The sequence below is a fragment of the Manis pentadactyla genome, chromosome 8, assembly GCF_030020395.1.
Source record: "Manis pentadactyla isolate mManPen7 chromosome 8, mManPen7.hap1, whole genome shotgun sequence".
Lineage (NCBI taxonomy): Eukaryota > Metazoa > Chordata > Mammalia > Pholidota > Manidae > Manis > Manis pentadactyla.
The window spans coordinates 126,140,997-126,165,698 of NC_080026.1; the positions used below are offsets into that span (position 1 = coordinate 126,140,997).

Consider the following 24,702-nt stretch of genomic DNA (forward strand, 5'->3'; position numbering starts at 1 on the left):
AATAGTTACTTTTGAGGAGGAGGAAATGAGTAAAGTACTGTTTTTTTGGGGGCGGATGGTGAGTATATTATGAGTATGTTATCTTTGTAATAATTCATTGAACTGTATACTTACGATTTCTCTATGTGTGTTATGTTTTAGAAAAGTTTTTTAAAAGGAGCATTTATACTTCTAAAATATTAGGGGAATTATATCATTAAAATTTTTATCCTAACTACATAGTTTCAAAACGTATGCTTTAAATTTAAAAATTCGTTGTAGAAAGGAACGCTATATTTATTGACCTTATTTATTTTTGTTGTAAGTTAGAAAACTAAGATACTATCTGGGTGGGTTATTTGTAACAGGAGTTAACTGGGAAGATCTTCTTTACTAAATGCTGTTTGTCTTTTCACTACCTGGCTAGGGAGACTTTAGAGCACTCTATTTTCTGAAAGTATTCACAAGATGATGGCAGTTATCATAGATGCTTTGTAGATTTGTAAATCTGTTAGCTGTTTTGGAAAGGTTCATTTGGGTATTTATCATTGAATTTTACACAAATGATATCTGAAGTGGATATTATGGATTCTTTCTCAGCCATCATTTAACTCCTCCATGTGTCTGTGCAGCAATGTTTTGATTAGGTGGGATTGATCCCTTACCACCTTCAAGGGTGTGCTAAAGCCACTTCATGCATAGCTTTTATTAGCCAAATGATTGGTGAAGAATGGGCATGTGAATTGGTATGTGATATAAATCCTGAAACTGTTTCCTCCATTTTTATTCCTAAGAGGGAAAAATGTCTGACAATAAGGTTGAGGCATAGCCGAGAATATAGTCCAGAGAATCAAACAGAAATGTTCAGGGCCCTGATCAGACCAAATCAGGAAGTTATTCTTCCTTTTGACTTTGGGGAGTGACAGTCTGCTCAGGTTGCTGTAACAAAATACCACAGACTGAGTGGCTTTAATAACAGAAAAAACTTTAGGAGGTTGGGATGTGCAAGATCCAAGTGCCCATATGGTTGGTTTCTGGTGAGAGCTGTCTTCTTGGCTTGCAGATGGCTGCCTTCATGTGTTCACATGGCCCTTTCTTGATGTACATGAGATGCATCCTCTCTGGTGTCTCTTCTTATAAGGGCACCCATTCTACTGGCTCAGAGCTCCACCCTTATAACCTCATTTAATCTTAATTATACTCAAAGTCTCTATCTCCAAGTACAATCATACTTTGGGGTTTCAGCATAGGAACTTTGAAGAGGTACAGTTCATCCATAGTATTCTTTTTTTTGTGTGTATTTTTTTTAATTAAGGTATCATTGATATACAGTCTTATGCTAAGGTTTCACATGAGTAACATTGTAGTTACTACATTCTCCCATATTATCAAGACCCCCACGCAAACCCATTGCAGTCACTATCCATCAGCATAGTAAGATGCTATGGAGTCATTACTTGTCTTCTCTGTGCTATACTGCCTTCCCTGTGCCTCCCCTATATTATGTGTGCTAATCATAATACCCCTAAATCCCCTTATCCCTCACTTCCCACCCACCCTACCTAACCCCTTTCCCTTTGGTAACCGCTAGTCCATTCTTGGGTTCTGTGAGTCTGCTGTTTTGTTCCTTCTGTTTTTGCTTTGTTACTCTCCACAGATGACTGAAATCATTGGTCTTGTCTTTCTATATCTGGCTTATTTCACTGAGCATAGTACCCTCTAGCTCCATCCGTGTTGCAAATGGTAGGATTTGTTTTCTTATGGCTTGATAATATTCCATTGTGTATATGTACAACATCTTCTTTATCCATTCATCTACTGATGGACACTTAGGTTGCTTCCATATCTTGGCTATTATAAATAGTGCTGCAGTAAACATGGGGGTCCATATGTCTTTTTGAATCAGGGAATTTTGTTTTCTTCAGGTAAATTCCTAGGAGTGGAATTCCTGAGTAAAATCGTATTTCTATTTTTAGTTTTTGGAGGTACCTCCATATTGCTTTCCACAATGGTTGAACTAATTTACATTCCCACCAACAGTGTAGGAGGGTTCCCCTTTCTCTGCATCTTCGCCAGCATTTGTTGTTCCTTGTCTTTTGGATATTGGCTATCCTAACTGGTGTGAGGTGATATGACATTTGTGGTTTTAATTTGCATTTCCCTGATAATTAGTGATGTGGAGAATCTTTTCATGTGTCTGTTGGCCATCTGAATTTCTTCTTTGGAGAAGTATCTGTTCAGATCCTCTGCCCATTTTTTAAACTGGTTATTTTCTTTTTTATGTGTTGAGGCATGTGAGCTCTATATATATTTTAAATGTTAACCCCTTATCAGATATGTCATTTATGAATATATTCCTCCAGACTGTAGGATGCCTTTTTGTTCTACTGATGGTGTCCTTTGCTGTACAGAAGCTTTTTAGTTTAATGTAGTCCCACTTTTTCATTTTTGCTTTTGTTTCTCTTGCTTCAGGAGATATGTTCCTGAAAAAGTTGCTCATGTTTATATTTAAGAGAGTTTTACCTACATTTTCTTTCATGAGTTTTATGGTTTCATGGCTTACATTCAGGTCTTTGATCCATTTCAAGTTTACTTTTGTGTATGGGGTTAGATAGTGATCTAGTTTCATTCATTTATATATGCTGTCCAGTTTTGCCAAAACCAGTTGTTGAAGAGGCTGTCCTTTCTCCATTGTATATCCATGGCTCCTTTATCATATATTAATTGGCCATATATGTGTGGGTTTATATCTGGGGTCTTTATTCTTTTCCATTGATTGATGGCTCTGTTCTTGTACCAGTACCAAATTATCTTGATTACTGTAGCTTTGTAGTAGAGCTTGAAATTGGGGAGTGTAATCCCCACACTTTATTCTTCCTTCTAAGGATTTTTTTTGGCTATTCGGGGTCTTTTGTGGTTCCATATGAAATTTAGAACTATTTGTTCTAGTTCATTGAAGAATGCCATTGGTATCTTGATAGGGACTGCATTGAATCTGTAGATTGCTTTAGGCAGGATGGCCATTTTGACAATATTAATTCTTCCTACTCATGAGCATGGGGTGAGTTTCCATTTATTGGTGTCTTTGATTTCTCTCAAGTGTCTTGTAGTTTTCAGGGTATAGGTCTTTCACTTCCTTGGTAAGGTTTATTCCTAGGTATTTTATTCTTTTTGATGCAATTGTGAGTGGAATTGTTTTCCTGATTTCTTTTTCTGCTAGTTCATGATTAGTATATAGGAGTACAACAGATTTCTGTGTATTGATTTTTTAACCTGCAACTTTGATGAATTCATTTATTAGTTCTAGTAGTTGTGGAGTGGATTCTTTAGGGTTTTTTATGTACAATATCATGCCATCTGCAAACAGTGACAGTTTAACTTTTCCTTGCCAATCTGGATGCCTTGCATTTCTTTGTGTTGTCTGATTGCCATGGCTAGGACCTCCAGTACTATGTTGAATAAAAGTGGGGACAGTGGGCATTCTTGTTTTGTTCCCCATCTTAGAAGAAAAGCTTTTAGCTTTTCACTGTTAAGTGTGATGTTGTCTGTGGGTTTGTTACATATGGCCTTTATTACATTGAGGTACTTGCCCTCTATACCCATTTTGTTGAGTTTTTATCATGAATGGATGTTGAGTTTTGTCAAATGCTTTTTCAGCACCTGTGGAGATGATCATGTGATTTTTGTCTTTCTTTTTTTTGATGTAGTGGATGATGTTGATGGATTTTCGAATATTGAACCATCCTTGCATTCCTGGAATAAATCCCACTTGATCATGATGTATGATCTTTTTGATGTATTTTTGAATTCTCTTTGCTAATATTTTGTTGAGTATTTTTACTTCTTTGTTCTTCAGGGATATTGGTCTGTAATTTTCTTTTCTTGTGGTGTCTTTGCCTGGTTTTGGTATTAGAGTGATGCTGGCTTCATAGAATTGAGTTTGGAAGTATTCCCTCCTCTTCTACTTTTTGCAAAACTTTAAGGAGGCTGGGCATTAGGTCTTCTCTAAATGTCTGATAAAATTCAGCAGTGAAGCCATTTCGTCCGGGTGTTTTGTTCTTGGGTAGTTTTTGATTACTGATTCAATTTCATTGCTGGTAATTGGTCTATTCAGATTTTCTGTTTCTTCCTTGGTCAGTCTTGCAAGGTTTTATTTTTCTAGAAAGTTGTCCATTTCTTCTAGATTATCCAATTTGTTAGTATATTCATCCATAGTATTCTGCCTTTGTTCCCTCAAAATCATGTCTTTTTTGCAAGCAAAATACATATATTCAATCTCAACAATCCCAAAAGTCTTAACTCATTCCAGCACCACCTTAAACGTCTGAAGTCTGAAGTCTCATCTAAATATCATCATCTAAATCCAATGTAGGTGAGACTCAAGGTATAATTCATCCAGAGGCAAAATTCCTCACTAGCCATCTATATTACTCTCTATTTCTCTCTGGACCAGACAAGTTATGTGATTCCAAAATACTATGGTGGGACAGTCATAAGGATAGATATTACCATTTCAAAAGGGAAAATTTTGAAAAACAAAGGGGGGCATGGCCCTAGCAAGGCAAATTCCATCAGATCTTAAAGATTCAAGAATAATTCTTTTAGGTTCAGTGTTCTACCTCCAGGTCCACTGGGGTGGCCATGCCATTCCACAGTTCTATGGAGATGGTTCAGTTCTACTTTAGCTTGGTGATATGGTCCTAACCCTGCAGGACAGTGCCACAGTCTTGACACTATGAGGCCCCAAACCAAAGAGGCTCCACTCTTTGAAAGTGAGGAGGAGGAGGACAGCCTTGCTCCCTGGGCCTGTGTTGAGAGTGGGAGCCATGATGATCTCTGATTCAATTTTTGAGGTCATTCTTCCCCTTTTTAAAGGATAAAGCCTGTTCCCAACTGCATAGATCTATGGTCCCATCTTATGGAATCCAAGAAGCCTAGCAGCCTTCCTTCATTCCATCCAGGTTTCTCTACCCTCTTTAGTTCAAATTCAGTGTCTTTGCTGGTATAATCCCATCTCTATTTCTGGTTTCCACTGAGATAATTAATGAAGTCCATGAGTCATACCCATGATCTCATTATCAAATGGCTGGTCAATTACATCCTTAGTGTTCTCTTCAGAACACGCTTGCTTATGATTTTTTTACAGTATGGGTAGCATGACAAATCTCCAAATTCTGATTCCTTTTTGCTTAACAATTCCTTCTTCAATCCATCTCTCGCCTCTTGCATTTTGCTATAAGCAGTAATGAGGGAGGATCAAAGCTACATCTTCAATACTTTGTTTAGAAATTCTCTTTGCTGAATATTCCATTTTACTGCCTGCAAGTTTTACCTTCCACAAACCTCTAGACCACAGTTCAGCCATGTTCTTGCCATTTTGTATCAGGGATAGTCTTTCCTTCAGTTTCCAACAACTTGTTTCCCATTTCCATCTGAGATTTTACCACAATGGCGTCCTAATGTATATCAACATTCTGTTCATGATTATTTAAGTATTTTCTAAGTTAGAGACTTTCTCTCCGGCTCTCTTTGTTTCTTTTGAGCTTCCACCAGAATTGCCTTTAATGTTCAAGCTTCTCCCAACTGTGGGTTCAGAGCAAGCTGTATTTTTTTCTAGCATCCACTTCAAAATTCCTCCAGCCTCTACCCATCACCCTGCTCTGAAGCTGATTCCACATTTGTAGGTGTTTGTTAGAGAAGCACTCACTTCGTGGTACCTAAATCTATCTTTTTCTGCTCATGGTGCCATAACAATAACACAGACAGGTGGCTTAAACAACACAGATTCATTACCTCACAGTTCTAGAGTCTGAGAAGTGCAAGATCTGAGCACCAGCATACTTGGTTTCTGGTGAGAGCTCGCCTCTTGGCTTGCAGATGGCTGTTTTCTAGCTGTGTGCTCGCATGGCCTTTCCTCAGTGTGTGCTCACAGGAAGAGGGCGAGAGAGGGAGACCCAGGGCGGCCTCTCAGGTGTCTTTCTTACAGGAGCACTAATCCTCTTAGATCGGGGACTCATTCTTATGCCCTCATTTAACCTGATTACATCCTAAGTTCCCTGTCTCCAAATAGAGTCACATTGGGTGCTAGGGCTTCAACATGTGAATTTGGGGGGAACACAGTGTAGTTCATAGCAGAGAGAGTAAAATCCATTTAGTCCCAATGTTGTTAATACCATTTTGTGTTAGGTTTCTGTTACTTGCATTTGAAGTCATCCTGACAGTGCACCCTAAGGAATCATTAGTTCTTGTTTAACAGCCCTGAGAAATGTTCCGATTTATGCTATGAACACATTGCTTCCCCACTTTCCCCCAGTAGGCTTTGTTGATTTTTTATCTTTGCCAGTCTGGTCACTGACACAAGTAAACTTTTTTTAATATACAGTTTTTATTGCATTCTCACTTAGTAATTTATTTTGTTAACATTTTACTTGGTAAGAAAAAAAATCAAGTGTTAGGAAAGTATTTTTAAAACCTCCGGAAGATATTTTTTTTATTAAGCAGTTATTAAGAGGTAAATTACTTCTTAAAATAACATTTTTCTGTATTTCAACACAATCCCCTACTTCACAATATTTTTCAGTGAATTTAAAGATTAATATGCACAAATCATTTTTAAAGTATGTAGTTAAGACTTGAATTTTATGATCAATTAACCTCAAAATGCCATAAAATAGTGACAATATTATCTCTTTTTGCATTTGGCCTGCTAGATCACCACCAGAGAGTACTTCTTTGTCAGTAGGAACCTGCTTTACAATATAACCTTATACCACACTGTGTTACTTTTATTGAATTCTTTTTAATTTTCCCTAAATGAAAATACCTAATGAGTTCTATGTTTTTTCACATTAAGAACCCTTTCCATAATGAACATTTTATGAAGGTTAAAATCAAATTATTAAAATATCTCTCCGTAAGTTCCTGTGCTTCCCTTTTAAAAAAAAAAAATCCCTGTAGCTTATGTAATTGCTTTTTTAATGTTTTTTTTTTCTTCCTGTTTTTTCCTACTTCCACTGGGAGGATTTTACTGAAGGGTGTTGAACCTTTCAGATCTTTTGGCACTAGACAGCAGCCTGTTTTAAAGAAAACAAAAGCCCCATTTTCCCTCACCCCTCTCTCAATATCTATACCAAGGAGCAATACAAACTATTCTATCATATAATAGGATAAAAAGATATGAAAGAGAGCAGTGCAGTTAATTTTTCTATGACAAACTTGCCACAATATGAGATTAAAGGATGCTAATATTTGATGTTACCCATTAATACTCTGACTTAAATATATTAGGGAAAGGCTAATTGGAACAAATAAACCCAAAAATCTCAGTCACTTTATATACTAAAAAGCTTATTTCTTACTCACTTAAAGTCCAATAGGCAGAAGGGAACCAGTAGAAAGGACAAGGTGGTGTGTAGGTAACTGCTCTGGCAAGGAATTCAGGCTGTTGGAAATTTTGTCACTCTCCATACTTCTGGGATTGTCACTAGAGACTGGGGTTTTCTAGGGATCCTTTTGTGAGATTTCAACAGTGCTGGATAAATTTGTTGAGTGTTTGTTTTGCTTTTTAATGAAGCAGATATTCTTTTTGTTTTTAATTTTTTTAATTTTGATATCATTAATGTACAATTACTTGAACAACATTATGGTGACTAGACTCTCCCCCATTATGAAGTCCCCCCATATACCCCATTACAGTCACTGTCCATCAGGGTAGTAAGATGCTATAGAATCACTACTTGTCTTCTCTGTATATACTGCCTTTCCTGTGCCTCTCCCCCTATATTATGTGTGCTAATTGTAATGCCCCATTTTCCCCCTTATCCCTCCCTTCCCACCCACCCTCCCCAGTCCCTCTCCCCTTGGTAACTGTTAGTCCATTCTTGGGTTCTGTGGATCTGCTGCTGTTTTGTTGCTTCAGTTTTTTCTTTGTTCTTATACTCCACAGATAAGTGAAATCATTTGAAGCAGATATTCTTAATAAATTGGTTTTTGTTTTATACAATTTATTAGAAATGCAGTTTAGTAGAAATCTAAAGCACTTAGAAATTATTACCTTGATATCAGTACAATAAGGCCAAATAAGACATTCAAAGTCAGAAAAAAATTGTAAGGTGTTAAAATCAATCAAAGAAACAATTCCATTCATTTAGCAAAAGTTTAATGACAACTATTCTTTGCAGAAGGGAGATATATTTTACTGGATTTTTAATATTTAGTGGAGATTATTAAAATATTGTTAGAAGAATATCTTCTTAAACTATTGATTTTACCAATTTGTTTACATGATGATCTCTCTTTACTTTTATTGCTAACCTAGTATGAGTTATTATAGAAAACATTTGCCACAAACCCCTAAGGTATGTATCTCCTCTTCACAAGAAGGTGGAATTATGAAAACTGAAAATTTTTGTACTGGCTCTCTGCATCATTATTAAAGTGACACTCTTCACTTGAGTCATGAAATTTAGATTAGAAAGAATTCAAGTTCCTCATGGAGAAATTCAGCAAGTCTTCACCATCTTAAACTGAATCTCTATCATGTATCTATTTTGTGGGGTATATTGTGAATTACAGATTATCAAATAAAAATAGATTTAATTATTATATGTAAATGAATTTTGCTATATGTGTCATTGTCTGCTACTGCAGACATTCCAAAGCAGTTGGCACAATTTTATGTCTGAGTAAAGAATGATAACATTGAATGTGTTTTCACATTTTAGCTGGAAAGTAATGGTGAAAAAAGAAGTTGGGAAAAGGGGACAAACTTACAACTTAAGACTTCTTAACTTCAGCAGTTTACTTAATCTCTCCGTGACTCAGTGTTCTCATTGTAATGAGAACGTAACGGTATACATGTGTGACTCTGGTCATTAAAGACAATGCATGTAGAACACATAACATAGTGCTAGGTACGTATTACTTAATAGATGATGTTAGCTGCTTTTATTAGGAATGTTATTCATGAGTTCAGTTTGATTACAGTAGATTTGGGGTGATATATCCCATGCTTAAGGGTATATAATAGTGGGACTGAAATTAAGATAAATGAATATTTGGTCTATATCTAAAGTATCAACTTTCAGTAGCACACTTCAACATTTAGATTGTTAACCTGGGTATAAGGGAAGTGTAATCACTATGGTACTAATTCAGACTAGAAAAGGGTTGGCATGTTGGACTGGGAAAATCTTTTTTTGGGGAAAGGGAACTGGCCTGTGTATTGTAGGATATTTACCAGTGTCCCACTCATTGTCCACCAAGTGGTGACAGCCAAAAACATCTCCAGTCACTGTCAAGTGTCACCTGGAGGGCAAAACTCTGCTGACTGAGAACCACTGGACTAGAGGGAATTAGGTAGGCTCTTTCAAATGTGTAAAGAAGTCATAGCAGATGGAAGAAGGAATTGACTGATTCATTGTAACCCAGAAGACAAAAGCAGCACAGATTGATAAAATTTAGAAAATTTACTAAGAGAACATTTTCATAGTTTGAGTTAGGTAAAAATAGAATGTACAGACATGTGAGTCATCACCTTCTAGCTATGATGAGTGTTTAATTAGGGGCTGGATCACTATCAGAGTTGTGCTGGGAATTTCTCTCCTGGAGAGAGTGTGAACTAAATAATCTCTTTGATCCCTTTTGATGATAAGATGCTCTCATTTTGGCAGGTATAATGATATAGACTTGGAAATCACTGCAGTTGGGGTCATAGGTGAAGCCATGGGAAAAACTAAGCTCTCTCTGTGAGAGCAAGAGAAGCTAACAGCATGGTGTTGTCAACTGTTTTGAGGAATGCCCATAACTTAAAATGGAATCTGGAGTGCAGCCTGCCTTCACTGACCCTGTATGTAGTGTATCAGGAAGGATGAAGGGAAACCAAGAAAATAAAGTATTAAGAAAAAGTTCAAAGACTTTCAAAGGAAGTCATAATGAGGAAAATATACTCTAAAATGTGAATATTTTATAAAAATGAACCATCATTAATATTAACATCTTTATTAGTATGTAATCCAGATGCCAGACTACAGTTAAATAAGACTAGGTTGTGAGGGAATCGGCGTGAAAGGAGCTGCACTGACCAGTTGCCCAATAAACTAGAGGAAGCTACAGGGTCAATAAAAATAGTGTTACTCTTTTTATTTGAGCTCTTGAAAGTTTGGTCCTTGAGTTTTTGAAAGTTTGAATTAAGATGAAATAGAAAGAATTTGTAAATATCGGGGGGAAGATAATTTTATAAAAAACAAAAAAGCACCTCAGTGGTTGGAATGGTTAGGGCCATGTTTTTTTTTTTTTTTTTTCTCTTTTCCTTTTTTAATCCACTTTTTTTGATACTGGAAATGGTTAGACAATGGATGTGGAAATAACAGCTGTTGTGAGATGGTGTGCAAGTTCCAAGCTCCCAACTAGGTGAGGGGGAAAGGAGTGTGAGGTTCATATAGCTGAATCTGAACTTGGGCTCTACTTCTCACTCCTAGAGTGACTATAAGCAGTTTATTTTGAACTCTCTGAGCATTGGATCCTTCTCTTCTAAAATAAGAACAATATATTCTGTCTGGAACTGTCCTTATAACTAAATCCAATCATCACTATATAATACATATCACAGTGTATAGAATGTGTTCAGAACCAATGGACAGGTGCTAGAATCGTCACTGTCATCATTGACGGGTACTCTAATATCTAATGTCCAAGTGAGGCAAGGAGAAAAAATATATTAAGGAGTTGACAAAGTGTCAGAATTTGCACTGCTAAGGAGTGAATCATGAGTCAGGTGATGAATACAAGTATTCCCCATAAAGATGAAGGCCTGTTTTGTTTTGTTTTGTTTTTTCATAGAAGCCAGTGACCAGAGAATTTGTAATGGCCCAAATCTGCTCACTTGTGGGTCTTTTCCTATAATAATCTTTGACCAAAGAGCAAAGGAAAAGAAAACCAACAGTGATACATGGATGGGATTGGTTAATCAAATTCACAAAAATCTATTATTTTATGATTTGTTAGTCTCAAATTACTGTTAACAGATTATCCTGTATTATCATAGTTTATTGCATATTGTACATCTGTTCAGGTTCCTGGACCCAATTCCAGTGTGTGTGTGCATGGGAGGGGTTTTTCTATGCACAAAACCAAGCAATTCTCGAATACCAGCAGGGCTTCTTAGAACTCAACTCAGTTCTGACATTGTCTGCTTGGAAACAGCACCAGATTCCCCAGGTTAAGGACTTGGTCCTGCAAGATTACCCTCTGCTCCATACCCTCCCACTGCAGATGCCAGTCACACCCCCAGGCTGTTACCTGTGCTTCTGACCAAATGCAGGCAGATGGGAGGTTCCAGTGACCTTCCCTTGAGGTTTGATGAATTTGCTAGAGCAGCTCACAGAACTCAGGAAAACACATTTACCAGTTTAATGAAGGGTAGTGTAAAGGATACAAGTTAATAGCCAGATGAAGAGATAACATAGGGCAAGGTCCCAAATTAAGGAGCTTCTATCCTCATGGAGCTTAGGTCTGGCTCGGTAGCATGTGGAAGAATCTACTTCCCCAAGCACGGAAGCTCTCTAACAGGGCAGCAGAATGAAAAATGGACAAATGCTCTACTTTTGGGTTTTTTGTGAGGGCTTCATTGCATAGTTATGATTGACTAAGTCATTGGCCATTGGCTGATCCAAACTCCAGCCTGTCTGTCCTCTCCCCTCCTGGGGCTGGGGGCTGGAGGTTCCCGCCCTCTAATCACAAGGCTGGTCCTCCTGTCAACCAGCTCCTACCTTGGGTGGAGACCAACAATCTCACTGATATAAACATGACACCCATTTCACCTTTGCGGCTCTAAAGCGTTTTCAGGAATTGTGGATAAAGACCAAATATACCTGAGAAATATATTTTGGTCACCTAAATGACCAAATATATATTCCTTATAAATCATTATATTACAGTAAACTAATATAGACCACATGTATAAATGAATTATTTCTTATTTTAAACATTAGCATATTCCAAGGTTTCCCAACGTCAGCATGACTGACATTTTTGGACTGGAGAATTCTTTGTTCTTGGGGACAGACCTGTGCAAATTCACCTTTGGTTAAGAACCATTGGAATATTCTCATATCCACAATAGTTGTTAAAAAAGATAAAATGAATGAGCATGTATGATATTTAATTTTATTAAAATTGCCAGATTCTATGACTCAATAACAATTCTAAATATAGATTTCTGTTGCTTGATAAAAACAACAGAATTATAAATTTACGTTCCGTCTGATAGGAAATCTTAAAGGTAAGCTATAATGGATAGCAAGGAATGTAATATTCTTTTCTACCTGTGTACTTTGATTTTACTTGAGAACATTTTAAACACTGCTAATTTATCCTTTTTGCTTGAATTATTTAACAAGATAAAGTGACTACTTGTATATACATTTAAATCCTGTACATATTCTTTTATATTTCATTACATATTTCAAAAGCTTTAAGTAAAAGTTATTTATATTTTATTTTCCAGTTGCTTTTTATCCTTATTACTGGTAGCTGCTGTGGTATGGAAGATCAAACAAACATGTTGGGCTTCTCGACGAAGAGAGGTATCAGTAATAATTTAATCTTTTGTTTAAAGATTCAAGCAAACATATGGATCGCTATTGCTTAATTAACATGCTCCTTTCAAATTAGTTTAATTTATTAAGATTGAACAATCTAGCATTTTTTAAGCTTTAAAGTAAATCTTACCACTGTCATTTTAAGTCAGTATTTATAGAAACATTGGTTAGTTGCAGTTTTTTAAAACAGTGTGATAATTTATATTGAATGCATTTATTAATTCTGTTGATTAATCTGCAATCTCTTTAATTTAGATACTTATACTATAAAAACAACATTTTCATAACTGTCTCTGTTGCAGTGTGAAAGAAAATTCTTAATGATAAATATTTATTTTTGTTTTTCCTCCTACAATCTTTTTTTTTGTAATCCACTCTTTTACATTTCATGGTTATCCAATAATTCAACTGTGTTTGATGTGTACCTCAATTTGATACATTTCCTGTACCAGAATTAATCATGTATGGTCCTTATAATCCTAAAACTGACAAAACAATAATGCTTTTACAGAACAACTGATGATGTAAATACATTCGTTTCTTAACTTTGTAATTATTACCTATTTGAAAGAAAGAAATTTAATAACCTGAGGAGCATAAGTGTGTAGTAGATTTATTGTTCCATACTTCATATAATATAAAAACAAGTTTCTGTTTAATTAGTATATTATATTAGTATTAATATTAGTATTCCAGGATTAGTATTGCTAGCATTCCAGTTGCTATTGCAGTCCCGTCTGTGTATAATATTGTGCAACAATATAAAGCAGTGATATAATTGCCTACCTTCTTTTTACACATACAAAAAGATTATATTTAAAGCTTTTTAAAAACAATCCGGAGTATTCTTAGCTATAGAATTAGTGAATGAGATGAGTTCTTCTTATACTTCTATTTTCCAATATCCATCATAACTCAGTTCCTACTTATAAAATATTTGCAAACCTGATACCCACAAACCCTCAAATAAGTTACTCACCCCAATCCTGTTCACTTCTCTGATATTCTCTCTATGGCCAGTGCAACATTAATGAGAATTTCTTGGTTATAACCTTATGATAAAAAGTAATCCAATTGAAAAGGAACTTATTAAATATGAATATATAAATATTTGACAAGAAGTGGAATACTGTGTGGAGACAAAGAGTCCTCTTCTATGTTAGACAATCTATTAAGGTGAAATTATAGATTCAGGAAGGGAAAAACAATCCAACTGGTAGGCAGGCAGCATGAAGGCCTTTCATAAGGAATAGGCAAGCAGCAATTTGTGTCTCTAATCATTAGAAAATAAGTCAGGAGCAGTCAGAAAACCTGGGTTCCTACTTCATTATTACTAAAAATGTTTCAACATCTGTTTTACAAAATTTATAGAGTATAACTGTATAAATACAACATTGTGTAAAGATCAATGTACAACTCTGTCACTAACAGTTTTGAAATATGGATAAGTGGTCTAATTGAATTTCCTCTAAAGAGTGGGATGGTATGTAACTGCATAACTAATTCCCAGTTTGAGGTTCCTAGAACCCTGAGGATGTGTATATATAATAACTAAAGTTTAGAAAAAGTATTAAATAATTCGAAAGAACTAGTGTGAGTAGTTTATTTACTTATAAAGCTCACACATCTCAAAATGACAAATGGTTTTGGTTGTTATTATATCACCTCAGTGTAGTAATGTTGTTTATTTCATGTTATCAGATGCTTTGGGAAGCTGATATTACTTTAATACAAATATGAATTTGTCTTTTGATTGGAAGTCAAAATCTTTCAAAATATGTGCTGCACATAGAAAGAACAAGGGAAAAATAGGAGGGGGGGATTGGCTTAGTGCCAGTGTTATTTTCTTTAAAACACTGACATTCATTATTGTAAACCACAGAGGAGCCCTGGGATCAGTAGAATTACTATGATCTGTAACAGTAACTGAAAATTAAAGGATTCTTCTTCCTTAGTGTTTCTGTAATTATGCTACAGGAATTATACTACTTGATTTTCTAAATACAAGACTAGTTTTAAAATGAAAATCATCTTTAGAGATTTTTTAATAACTGTGTTAATCAAGCAAAATATATACACACACATATTTAACAAGTAGAAGCTTTGGTTTCTCATCAACACACACATACTTCTTTTTGTGGTATAGTTTTAGTATCAGAAGCCTGTTACTAATGTTATGTCTTTATGTTGAATAACACCCCTGAGAACTCAGGAGCTGTTAAAAATACAAAAATGAAACTACAAAGGACTTCGATTTTAATATTACCTCTTTATATAGGAGCTCCAAATTCATTTCGGTGGTAACCCTATTAAGAATATGAAAGTTTTTCTTGGGGGAGACTGTACTAATGAATGGAAACAATAAGCCAATATTGATCAGTGAAAATATAATACACTAGAAGGATGAGTTCATATTTATTGCTTGTGCTATTACAGAGGCACTGAAAACATTTAGTTCCAGTTGCACATTCAGTTTTCGATAAATTGTCATTACATTACAAAAATATTTGTGGGAGCAAGTGTATATTAAAAGGAGTCCCATGAAAAATTGTCATGCTTATACTCGTCATTTTTGAACTGACAGTGGAATTTTTAATAGTTATCATAAGGTACAAACCCATCAAAATATTATAATTACTCCTTGAAACCTTATATTTGACTAACATGAGTGAAAATACTATATTAAGTTACAAGAAGTTACTTTTTTCAGGTGGAAACATTTATCCCCACATATTTTGAGAGGTTTAACTGTAGTTTGCCTCAGTTAAAATCTAACTGGGGAATCCGTAGAATAATAGATCCCATAGGGAAAAGTAAGGTTACTTTTTTTTTTTTTTTGAGGGCATCTCTCATATTTATTGATCAAATGGTTGTTAACAACAATAAAATTCTGTATAGGGTAGTCAATGCTCAATGCACAATCATTAATCCACCTCAAGCCTAATTTTCGTCAGTCTCCAATCTTCTGAGGCATAACAAACAAGTTCAAGTAAGGTTACTTTTAATCAACTTCATGTTACTAGTGGGTCTGTGAATTTGAATGATTATTACATTTCCTGTACTAGCAAGTTTTCCTTTCTAAATTATCTTAGACTTACAGTTCTTTAAAAGTTTAAAAATGTGCTATTTAGGGCTTTATCACATTATTTATCTTTCATAGTATAGTATCATTCTCTAATGCTTAAAAATCAATAGAAACAGCATTGCCAGGGGCAAGACGGTGTCCAGTGAGTGGCTGACCCTGTGTTCATGACGCTCTACTGGCCTGCACATGTCCTGATAATGCAGCGTAAAGCTTAGGTTTCAATCAAGCATCATCAACCCAAGTCTGAGTTAAAGATAATAAGCTAGTAATAAAGTGAGATTTTAGTAGCTCTAAGTAAAAAACTGCCTTTCTAGGGGCATTAATTCTCTCTTACATCTCTAACTCTTATGGGCACAAAAACAGAGAAATAATAATTCATTAAATTATACTTTACTAAGGACATGTCACAAGTAAAGAGTTAATGATAAGATATTCTCCGAGATGCTAAATTTGTAGTAAATGTGTTCTCATGAAAATATTAATGCAGTGCCGTAGTGTTTTGCAAAATGAATTACTATACCTCCTTAGACACCTAAAATATTCAGAGAGAGTGGGCATAGAGTGAAGAAAATAATAAGAAAATGTTATTTTGTACGGAGAGATTAAGATTAACTAATTAGGTGGTGTATACAACTTCTTTTCGAATTTCTTAGTACTTGAAGAATCTGTATTTTATATAATGTTTAAACATTTTAATATCTAGATAGAACTTTTTATAAAACATGTTCTTTTATCAAAAAAGCAAGAAAATTTTTAACCATTACTCAAATGCACCCATATAAATGTTTCTCTTTGTAGTTAATGGCCTCATTGTTAACTTATTTTTGCTTATCATTTTCTCTTACCGAATTACAAAATATAATGATTCTGTTGCTTTAATTTTTTTCACTCTAAGACTAGAAATTACAGATGTTCAGCATGCCTATTTATGGTATCATAGTTTTAAAAAGTAGCAGAAGTCTACTTAAATGTAACTTGAATTGAGAAGTCAAATATGGATGGGAGCATAAGAATTGAAAGTTAACTGATGCATGCTTTTTACACCTGTTCCCAGAGAGCTAATTGTAGATGTCAGTGCTTCCATTTTGTGTAATTCAACAAAGATGTATTAATCTTTTACAATATTCCAGACAGTGAATATAAGGAAAAGGCATGGTGCCATTTTTAGGGAATTTGTAACTTTAAAACATTTTCAATAAGATACACACACACAGACACACACACATACACATACATATATATACCCAGTTCTCAAAGTAACACCTCAGTTTATTTTGTTGTGGTATCATCTATAAGGGGAGATATAGTATATTACAAAGTTTTCTGAAAATAGGATTAGTAATGGAAGTAAATGTGAACTACTGCACAACTCTACACAGAATTAATTTCTAAAAAAAATGATGAAACTTTGAGTTGTTTTCATTACATATATATATATATAAATATACACACACACAAAATGAAAACTTTGCCTAAAACCATAGTTTATTTATTATATGTCTTTATCTTTAATTTAGACCCAATTATTTGCATACATTAATAAATGGTCAGGATATCCTTCCAATAAATTTTAATCTAATTAACCACAAAATTTTATGCATCTGCTACACACAGGAAAATATATGTGTATATATGTTTCCAATATATATGTGTGTGAATGTGTTTTTATACTACAAAAATATTCATTGTTTAAACTTCAAATTTAACTGGGAATTCTATGTTTATATTTTCTCAGTCTGACAGCACCATTTACAATACAAATGCTCACCCAGGAGCTGAGCGGTATTTTCAACCCTACAAAATCTACACGGACCAAGAGAGACAAAAGACTAATTCCCCAAAGTAGAATCTTGATTTCTTTTCAAAACAAAGGGGAGTTATACTGAGCAAACAAAAATAAAAGAGGTTTACTCTGGGTATCATCTATCAAAATTAAAAGAAAAAACTCTGTCTTAACAATTAGATTTCTAGGAATATATCCTAAAGATATATGCCTGCCTATGTTTTCAAACTATATTCATACAAAGATATTTTAGAGGGTTTTTTGAACATCAAAACAATTTCATATCATTCAAAAAGATTCTTGAAATAATTCTTTCTTCTTCTAATGGGAAATTATGTAACTTAAAACTAAGAATGAGGTAGACAGGTATGTGGAAAATTAAACATTTATACCTACATTCAACAGATATTTATTGAAGTACTGTAATAAACAGATATTTATTGAACAACTACTGAACGTTTTTAGATGAACATAGCAGTGAACAAAACCACAGTCATAACTCTCAAATGCTTACAGATCATAAAGATATACTATTAACTGGAAAATACTTGATACAGTTTTATGTTTCTGTTTGTGTACATACACACATGCACACATACACAGTCACTATATGCATGGAAATTTTAAGAGAATTACCAAGATTATCTCTGATTTTTAGGATTGGTATTTGGTAAAGAAGGTTGATGTGTTATTTCATAACTGTAACACAAACAAACAGCTAAATTTCAGAAAAGTAGAGGAAACATGATCTAACGTTTGGAGTTAGGCATTTTGTAGATGCCTCCTCTCACTAGAAGGTATATATTATTTCCCTTTTAGCTATATAAGGAATTTGAGGGGAGTTGAATGCAATGCTCAAAGCTTATAACTAGTAAATGGAAGAACTATAATTTTAAATTAAGTCTGTTAGATTCCAAAATTCAAGCTCTTTGAACCAGACAAAGACCTTCAAAGATAGTCTGAGTTTGAACACATTTGATTCACTAATTGACCCCTTATAATATAACCTAAAAATCTGTTTGTTGTAGGGGGAATACACTGTACACTGTATTTCATTTAATACTATTACACAATCATTATTTAATATACCACTTAGAAAGAAAAAAATGCTGCCATTTAAACTATGCACAGTGCTTCTTACCACTATGAATATTTATCTTTATATTTATTGAAAGGACTCTTGCAGAATTTCTTAGATATACATTTTATTATACAACATTCACATATACACAATGAAAGGAAAATAAAAGCAAAATAAATTGTTTAAGGTATTAGGACAACTTGTTCACATTCATAGTCCAAATTTTCATAAGTCAGTTTTTTACTCAGGTAAACGTGTGTTGTTTCACATAGTATCATACATTGACTGGAATAATCAAGTGTGTATCTGTGCAAGCAATGACAACTCCATCATAAATGCGATCTGGCCAGCAATGGTTGTACAATCTCATTGAAGTAAGACACATCAGAGATGAGAGATATTAAAATATGAAAACAAAATGTGTAGAATCAATAAAATATGGCAGGGCCTACTTTATAAGGTTTTTAGTACTGAATGAGTTAATGCATGATAACTACTTATCCACAACCTTTTACTTACTAGACTTCAACAAATGTTAGCTGTTATTTTGTTGATAGGTAACATCAGGAATGATTAGCATCATATGCATTTATGTTAGTAACAGTAATTCCTGTGTATCTTAGATATTTCTCCTCTTCCATATCCACTCTAACACAGTAGTTCTTAACATAGGAGGCCCTTTAGAATTACAGTAGATCTTAAAAAATATATTTATGTATCCCTGAGAGCCTCTCCACTGTTCTACTCCCACAGACCTATAAATCAGAATTTCTTTGAGGCTCAACTTTATTTCTATTTTTATAGCCAACAATTGACTCTAATATGCATCACTGTCATTGAAATTCTCCTTTAGCCTCTATTCTTAGAGGAACAAAAAGCTGTTCGAGGGTTTTCTGCACAGGAGTTAAGTCATTTGAGTTAAAAGAATCTGATTTTAAACTGATAATTCTGCTGCAGTATTGAGAATAGGCTGCATACAGACAGCTGTGGACACAGGGACACTGATAGGGGAGTTACTACCATCCTTGGTTAGAGATAATGCTGGCAGTTGATAGGTCAAGAAGTGAACAGATTGTGTGTATGTTTCAAAGACACTACCAGGATTAGATGGATGGGAGGTGTGAGAAAGAATGGAACCAAACATATAAACCAAGCGTGACTGCAAGAGTTTTGCCTGAGCGACTGTAAAGATAAAGTTGCCACCAACAGAGATGCAGTTGATTGCAAGTAAGTTTGGTTTGGGGATAAGAGTTCAATTTTACATGTTAGGTTTGAGACATCTATTAGACATCCAATTAGACAAGTCAAGGAGGCAGAATTTGGCTCTGCCATGAAGAAACAGATCTGAGCAGAAGAGAGAAATTTGGGAGTCTCAGTATATAACATTTAAAGCCATGGGATTGGATGATATCACCAAAAAGGAGGATTAAGCCCTGAGGCATTCAAATTTAAAATTATAGACTGAGTGTTTGTGTCACCTCCCAAATTCATTTGCTGAGTCGAGGTCCTAAACCCCAGTGTGATGCTGTTTGGAGATGAGGCCTTTGGGGGGTATTTAGGTTTATGTGATGTTGGTACCATAATGATGGGAATGGCGGTGTCCTTATAAGAAGAGGAAGAGACATGAGAGCACTTTCTCTCTGTCAGCATATAAAGGTCATGTGAGTACACAGCAAATGGTGGCTATCTGCAGCCAGAAAGACCACCTTCTCCAAGAACCAAATCTGCCAGGACCCTGGTCTTGGACCTCCTAACTGCCAGCCCTGGAAAAATAAATGTCTCTTGTTCAAGCCATCCAGTCGTGGCATTTTGTTATAGCAGCATGAATTGACTAAGACACTTAAGAAGGCAGAGAGACAACGATCAATCATGAGAGAATCCTAGAATACTGTGAAGTCGGAAAAACACTGAATGAATGTGGACTCCTACAGGCTGAGGAAACACTGTGTGAAAGAGATTAGAGTTATCAACTGTCTGAAAGGCTGTTGATGGATAAAATAAAATCTTAACTGAAAATTCGTTATTGGAATTAACCACAGGGAAGTAATTTGTGACCCTGACAAGAGTAATTTTTTTGGCTGATGCCTGCAAAAGCCTGACTGAAGAGTGACTAAGAAAGAATGGGAGGAGATGACTTCTGGAGTGGCAGGCAGAGGAGGTTCACAGACATGCAACCATAACTGATGAAAATTATTTAAAAAACAAATAAACATCCATCTTTCCTAACTGCCTACAACAAATGAAGAAAAGTGTGTTCAAAAGTCTACTAATCTCAGTAACAAAACAAAGCAAGTCTATGGCATTTGAGCCATGATCTGCTGCTCTCTTCCTAATCCCTCTCAGCTCAGCATGACCAGCATTTCTCATCCCTTATTCTGTCCCTGCCCATTTCTGTATTGTAGACATTCTTTTCTAGGTAAAAATGACTAAGATTTGAGGCTCTGTTTTTTTCACCAAGCCCCCTCTTGTATGACAGAAGCTTTTCCCTAGGGACAGTAAGGATGAGAATACCAGGGCCTCAAGTGCCCTTGTTACACCTTGCTCAAAAGGTGGAGATTTCTTGTTAGGAGAGACAATCTGAAAACACAAGACACTGCCACACCTGTCCAGCACCCTCCTCCTGAAACATATGAGTCATCTGGGAGACATACGGGCCACTGTCCCCACCACCAGCTCTGGAGCAATGGCACAGAAATTTTGCCCAGGAGGAGAGGCAGATTGTAAGAACAGAGAGTGCCAAGCTTTCTCTAAGCAAACTCGCTTTATTGGAACAAATTGTGGAGAAGTTCAACCCTACTGGTTCTCTTGGAAAAAATGGATATTGTGGTAATAAGCAATATAGAGGAGACTGATAGCCTCATGAGAGTAACAAGCTATACATAAATCAGCTAGAAGTTACCAGAAAGACCCAGGAGTAGAAAAAGTTAGGAAGAGTATTCCTGGGGTTGTAAAAAGTATCAAACACTGGTTCAAATGTTGCCCTGATAGTAGGCCCAGAATTGATTGGATCAGAAAAAGGAGCAGTTATTATAAAGAATAGGGCAATCAGTCATCAACTCATGGAACCTAACAGCTATGTGTGATACCGAAGGATGCAGATAGCTTACCAGAAAGATCTGGGCAAGAAAGTCTCTGAGAACCCTGAGAAAACCGCGTGATCCCAGGTGACTGCATGTGCCCAAAGCCGCACCCTCTGAGGAGCATCACCGGCTCCCCCGCAGAGAAAGCAGACTTCACTGAAACAGTTCAACCAGGACACTAAACAAATGAGCATGGAAAAACGGATCTTGTGTGGTGAAGGGAAGGGAATCACTGTAGAACTAAGTTTGTAATTTAAAATGTCAATGTTTTTCAACAAAAAATTTTGAGACATGCAAAGAAAGAGGGAATTGTGGCCCATGCACAGGCTAAATAGCAGGCAACAGAGCCTGCTTGTAAGAGGGCCCAGCTGTTACATTTGACTGACAAGACAAAAAAGAGTAGCCAAAGAACCAAAGGAAACTATGATTAGGGAAATACAGGAAGGTGGGTTGGAAATGTCTCATAAATTAGAGAATTTCAATAATGTGATAGATATTTAAAAAAAGAGAATGGAGAATGAAAAGTATAAAACCACAAGAAAAAATGTACTAGAGGGGCTCAACGGTAGATTTGACTTTCAGAAGAAAGAGTTCATAAAACTTGGCAATAAAGCAATAGAGAATTTGAAACATGAAGAGGAGATGAAAAAAAAATAAAGGAAAATAAAGAAAGCCCCAGAGAAATGTGGAATACCAATAAATGCACTAATATATTCGTAACAAGAGTAGTAGAAGGAAAGGGGAGAGGAGCAGAAAAATATTTGAAGAAATACTGGCTGAAATTAAAATACTTTGAAATGAATGAAAATGTAAACATACCAAACCTTATGGGACAAAGCTAAAACAGTGCTCAGTGGGAAATACATGCCAACATTTAAAAAGAATCTTTTTAAAGTACATGCCAATATTTTAAAGAAAAAAGTTCTTAAATCAGAAACCTAACAGTCCACTTCAAGAAACTTACCAAAGTAGAGCAAACTAAATGTACAATAAGCAGAAAATGGAGGGAATAGTAAAGATGAGAGGAGAAGCTGATGAAGTAGGGAACAGAAAAGCAACAGAGGAGGTCAGTGAAAACAAAAGTTGGTTCTTTGGAAAGATCAACAAAATTGACAAAATAGCTAGACTGACCAAGAATAAAAGAGGGCAAACTAAAATTACTGAAATCAGGAATGAAAGAAGGTCTATTATTACTGATCTTCCAGAAATAAGAGCATTCTAAGGGTGCCTTCTGAATATCTCTCCTCTAACAATTTGAAAGTTTAGATGAAATGGAAAATTCCTAAAAAGGCACAAACTGCCAAAACTGATTCAAGAAGAAATATAAAATCTGACTAGACCTATAACAAGCAAAAAGATTGCATTATAATTCAAAATTTTCCCACTAGATGCATTAACATCCTGCTTGAACAAGCACATCTAGTGCCCAGATCTGGCTTTCTAATTCACACCATGTACAAAAATTAAGTCAATCGGAATCAATACATCTATATGTAAGAGCTCAAATTATAAACTCCTGAGAAAACACAGGAATTAATCTTCCTGACCCTGCGAAGTCTTAGGTATGACACTTAGACATAAAGCACAAATGACAAAAGGAAACAACAGTAAAGTGGAATACATCGAAACTGAAAACTTTTATTTTAAAATTCTTTTGCTGTCAGCGTAATTATGGTCTAACTTGGTTTACTATCATTAACTGAAGTGATTCATATACATTAATTGTGATATTTAGCTAAACCGCTGTAAGAGTATATTGAATGAAAATGGTGTTAGATTCATTCATGACTGTAATATTGGCAGTGTTGGCTATTTTAGTGTATTAATTATGTTGAAAGCCACTGTTATATTAAAGCCAGTACTTTGAACAAGGGCAGGAAATCAAAGCTTGATTCTTTATTCCCATAGCCCATTCAAATTCATTTTGTGTGGTAAATTTGTTACTGTTCTTTGAGTAGCTAAGGATGAGCATGATTTTTTCCTCTCTTTTTTCTAGACCCTCGTTTTCCATTTTCTCGGTAATTTGACATTACAAAATGTTATTCCAGCTGTGGAAGAGATTTTTAGAAGTTATTTTCTTCTCTACTGGAAGTAAACATGGGCAAATTGCTATCAAATCAAGCACCATTTTTGGTCCTTTTACCTGTTTGTGCTTTGTTTTAATATGTATTTTTAATAGATGATATGTTTGAGTTGCAAATTTCAAAATTTGTACCTCTGTTCCCTAGTCACTCAATTCTCTCCTCCTCAAAGTGAATCAGTGTTATTAGGTTTGTGTGTGTGTGTGTGTGTGTGTGTGTGTGTGTGTGTGTGTGTGTGTATTCGTATTCTCTGGAAGTTATTTTATGCATACACAAGTAAATGTGAACATACATTTTTTTCCTCTTGTTACTTATTCTCAGCAGTCGCATACCATATAAACCCTGTTTGGCAGATTTTAGCGTTTAACTTTAAAATTTGGACGAACTCTTATAATTCTGAATTATTTCTACCTTAAAAATAATATATTTATTAAGGAATCAAAATATATAAACTAATATTTTCATGAAACCACATTTTGACCTTTTATAATCTTTTTTCTCTACATTATTTCTTTCTATAGTAGACTTATACATTTACAATATTCTTTCAAAGATATCTTTGTAAGAATTCAAGTATACCATTCTTGCTATGTAATTCCAAGAAAAACTCTTAAAACCACACTCAAGTGGAGTACTTCTCAAAAGCTTGTAGTTCTTACTTGTTTATAATAGCTATATAGGAAAGTTACTAAGGACTTCAGTAAGAAATTTAAAGCACAGCAAGCCAAATTATAATCTTAGAGAGTTAAAATATTGTTAAACTGTGTTAGACAATATAAATCTTCAAAATATGAAAAAATAGAAGTAATAAAATTTGGATTCCACAACTTTTTCTTTCATTTAAATTAAAAAATAATTATAAATAACTACTTCTTGGGTTGGTGTAGAAAGACTGTGTAATTGCATAGTGATTATATCATGCAATTATAAATTTGTACCCTATCATGTTAAAGAATGGTACAGGTTTACGGCACTCAAATTCTGGTCTCCCACCTAGGGCATTTAGAACATTTT

At 35.0% G+C, this 24,702-nt stretch overlaps 1 protein-coding gene across 5 annotated transcripts in view; it reads left to right on the forward strand.

Annotated features, from left to right (window-relative positions):
* Window positions 1-24,702, forward strand: part of ATRNL1 (attractin like 1) — a 750,424-nt gene that overhangs the window by 369,684 nt on the left and 356,038 nt on the right. For all 5 annotated transcript variants that reach the window (XM_036898417.2, XM_036898415.2, XM_036898414.2 and 2 more), the window contains one exon: window positions 12,485-12,563. In XM_036898417.2, the coding sequence (XP_036754312.2) occupies window positions 12,485-12,563 (79 nt within the window). The remainder of the gene's footprint in view (window positions 1-12,484; window positions 12,564-24,702) is intronic.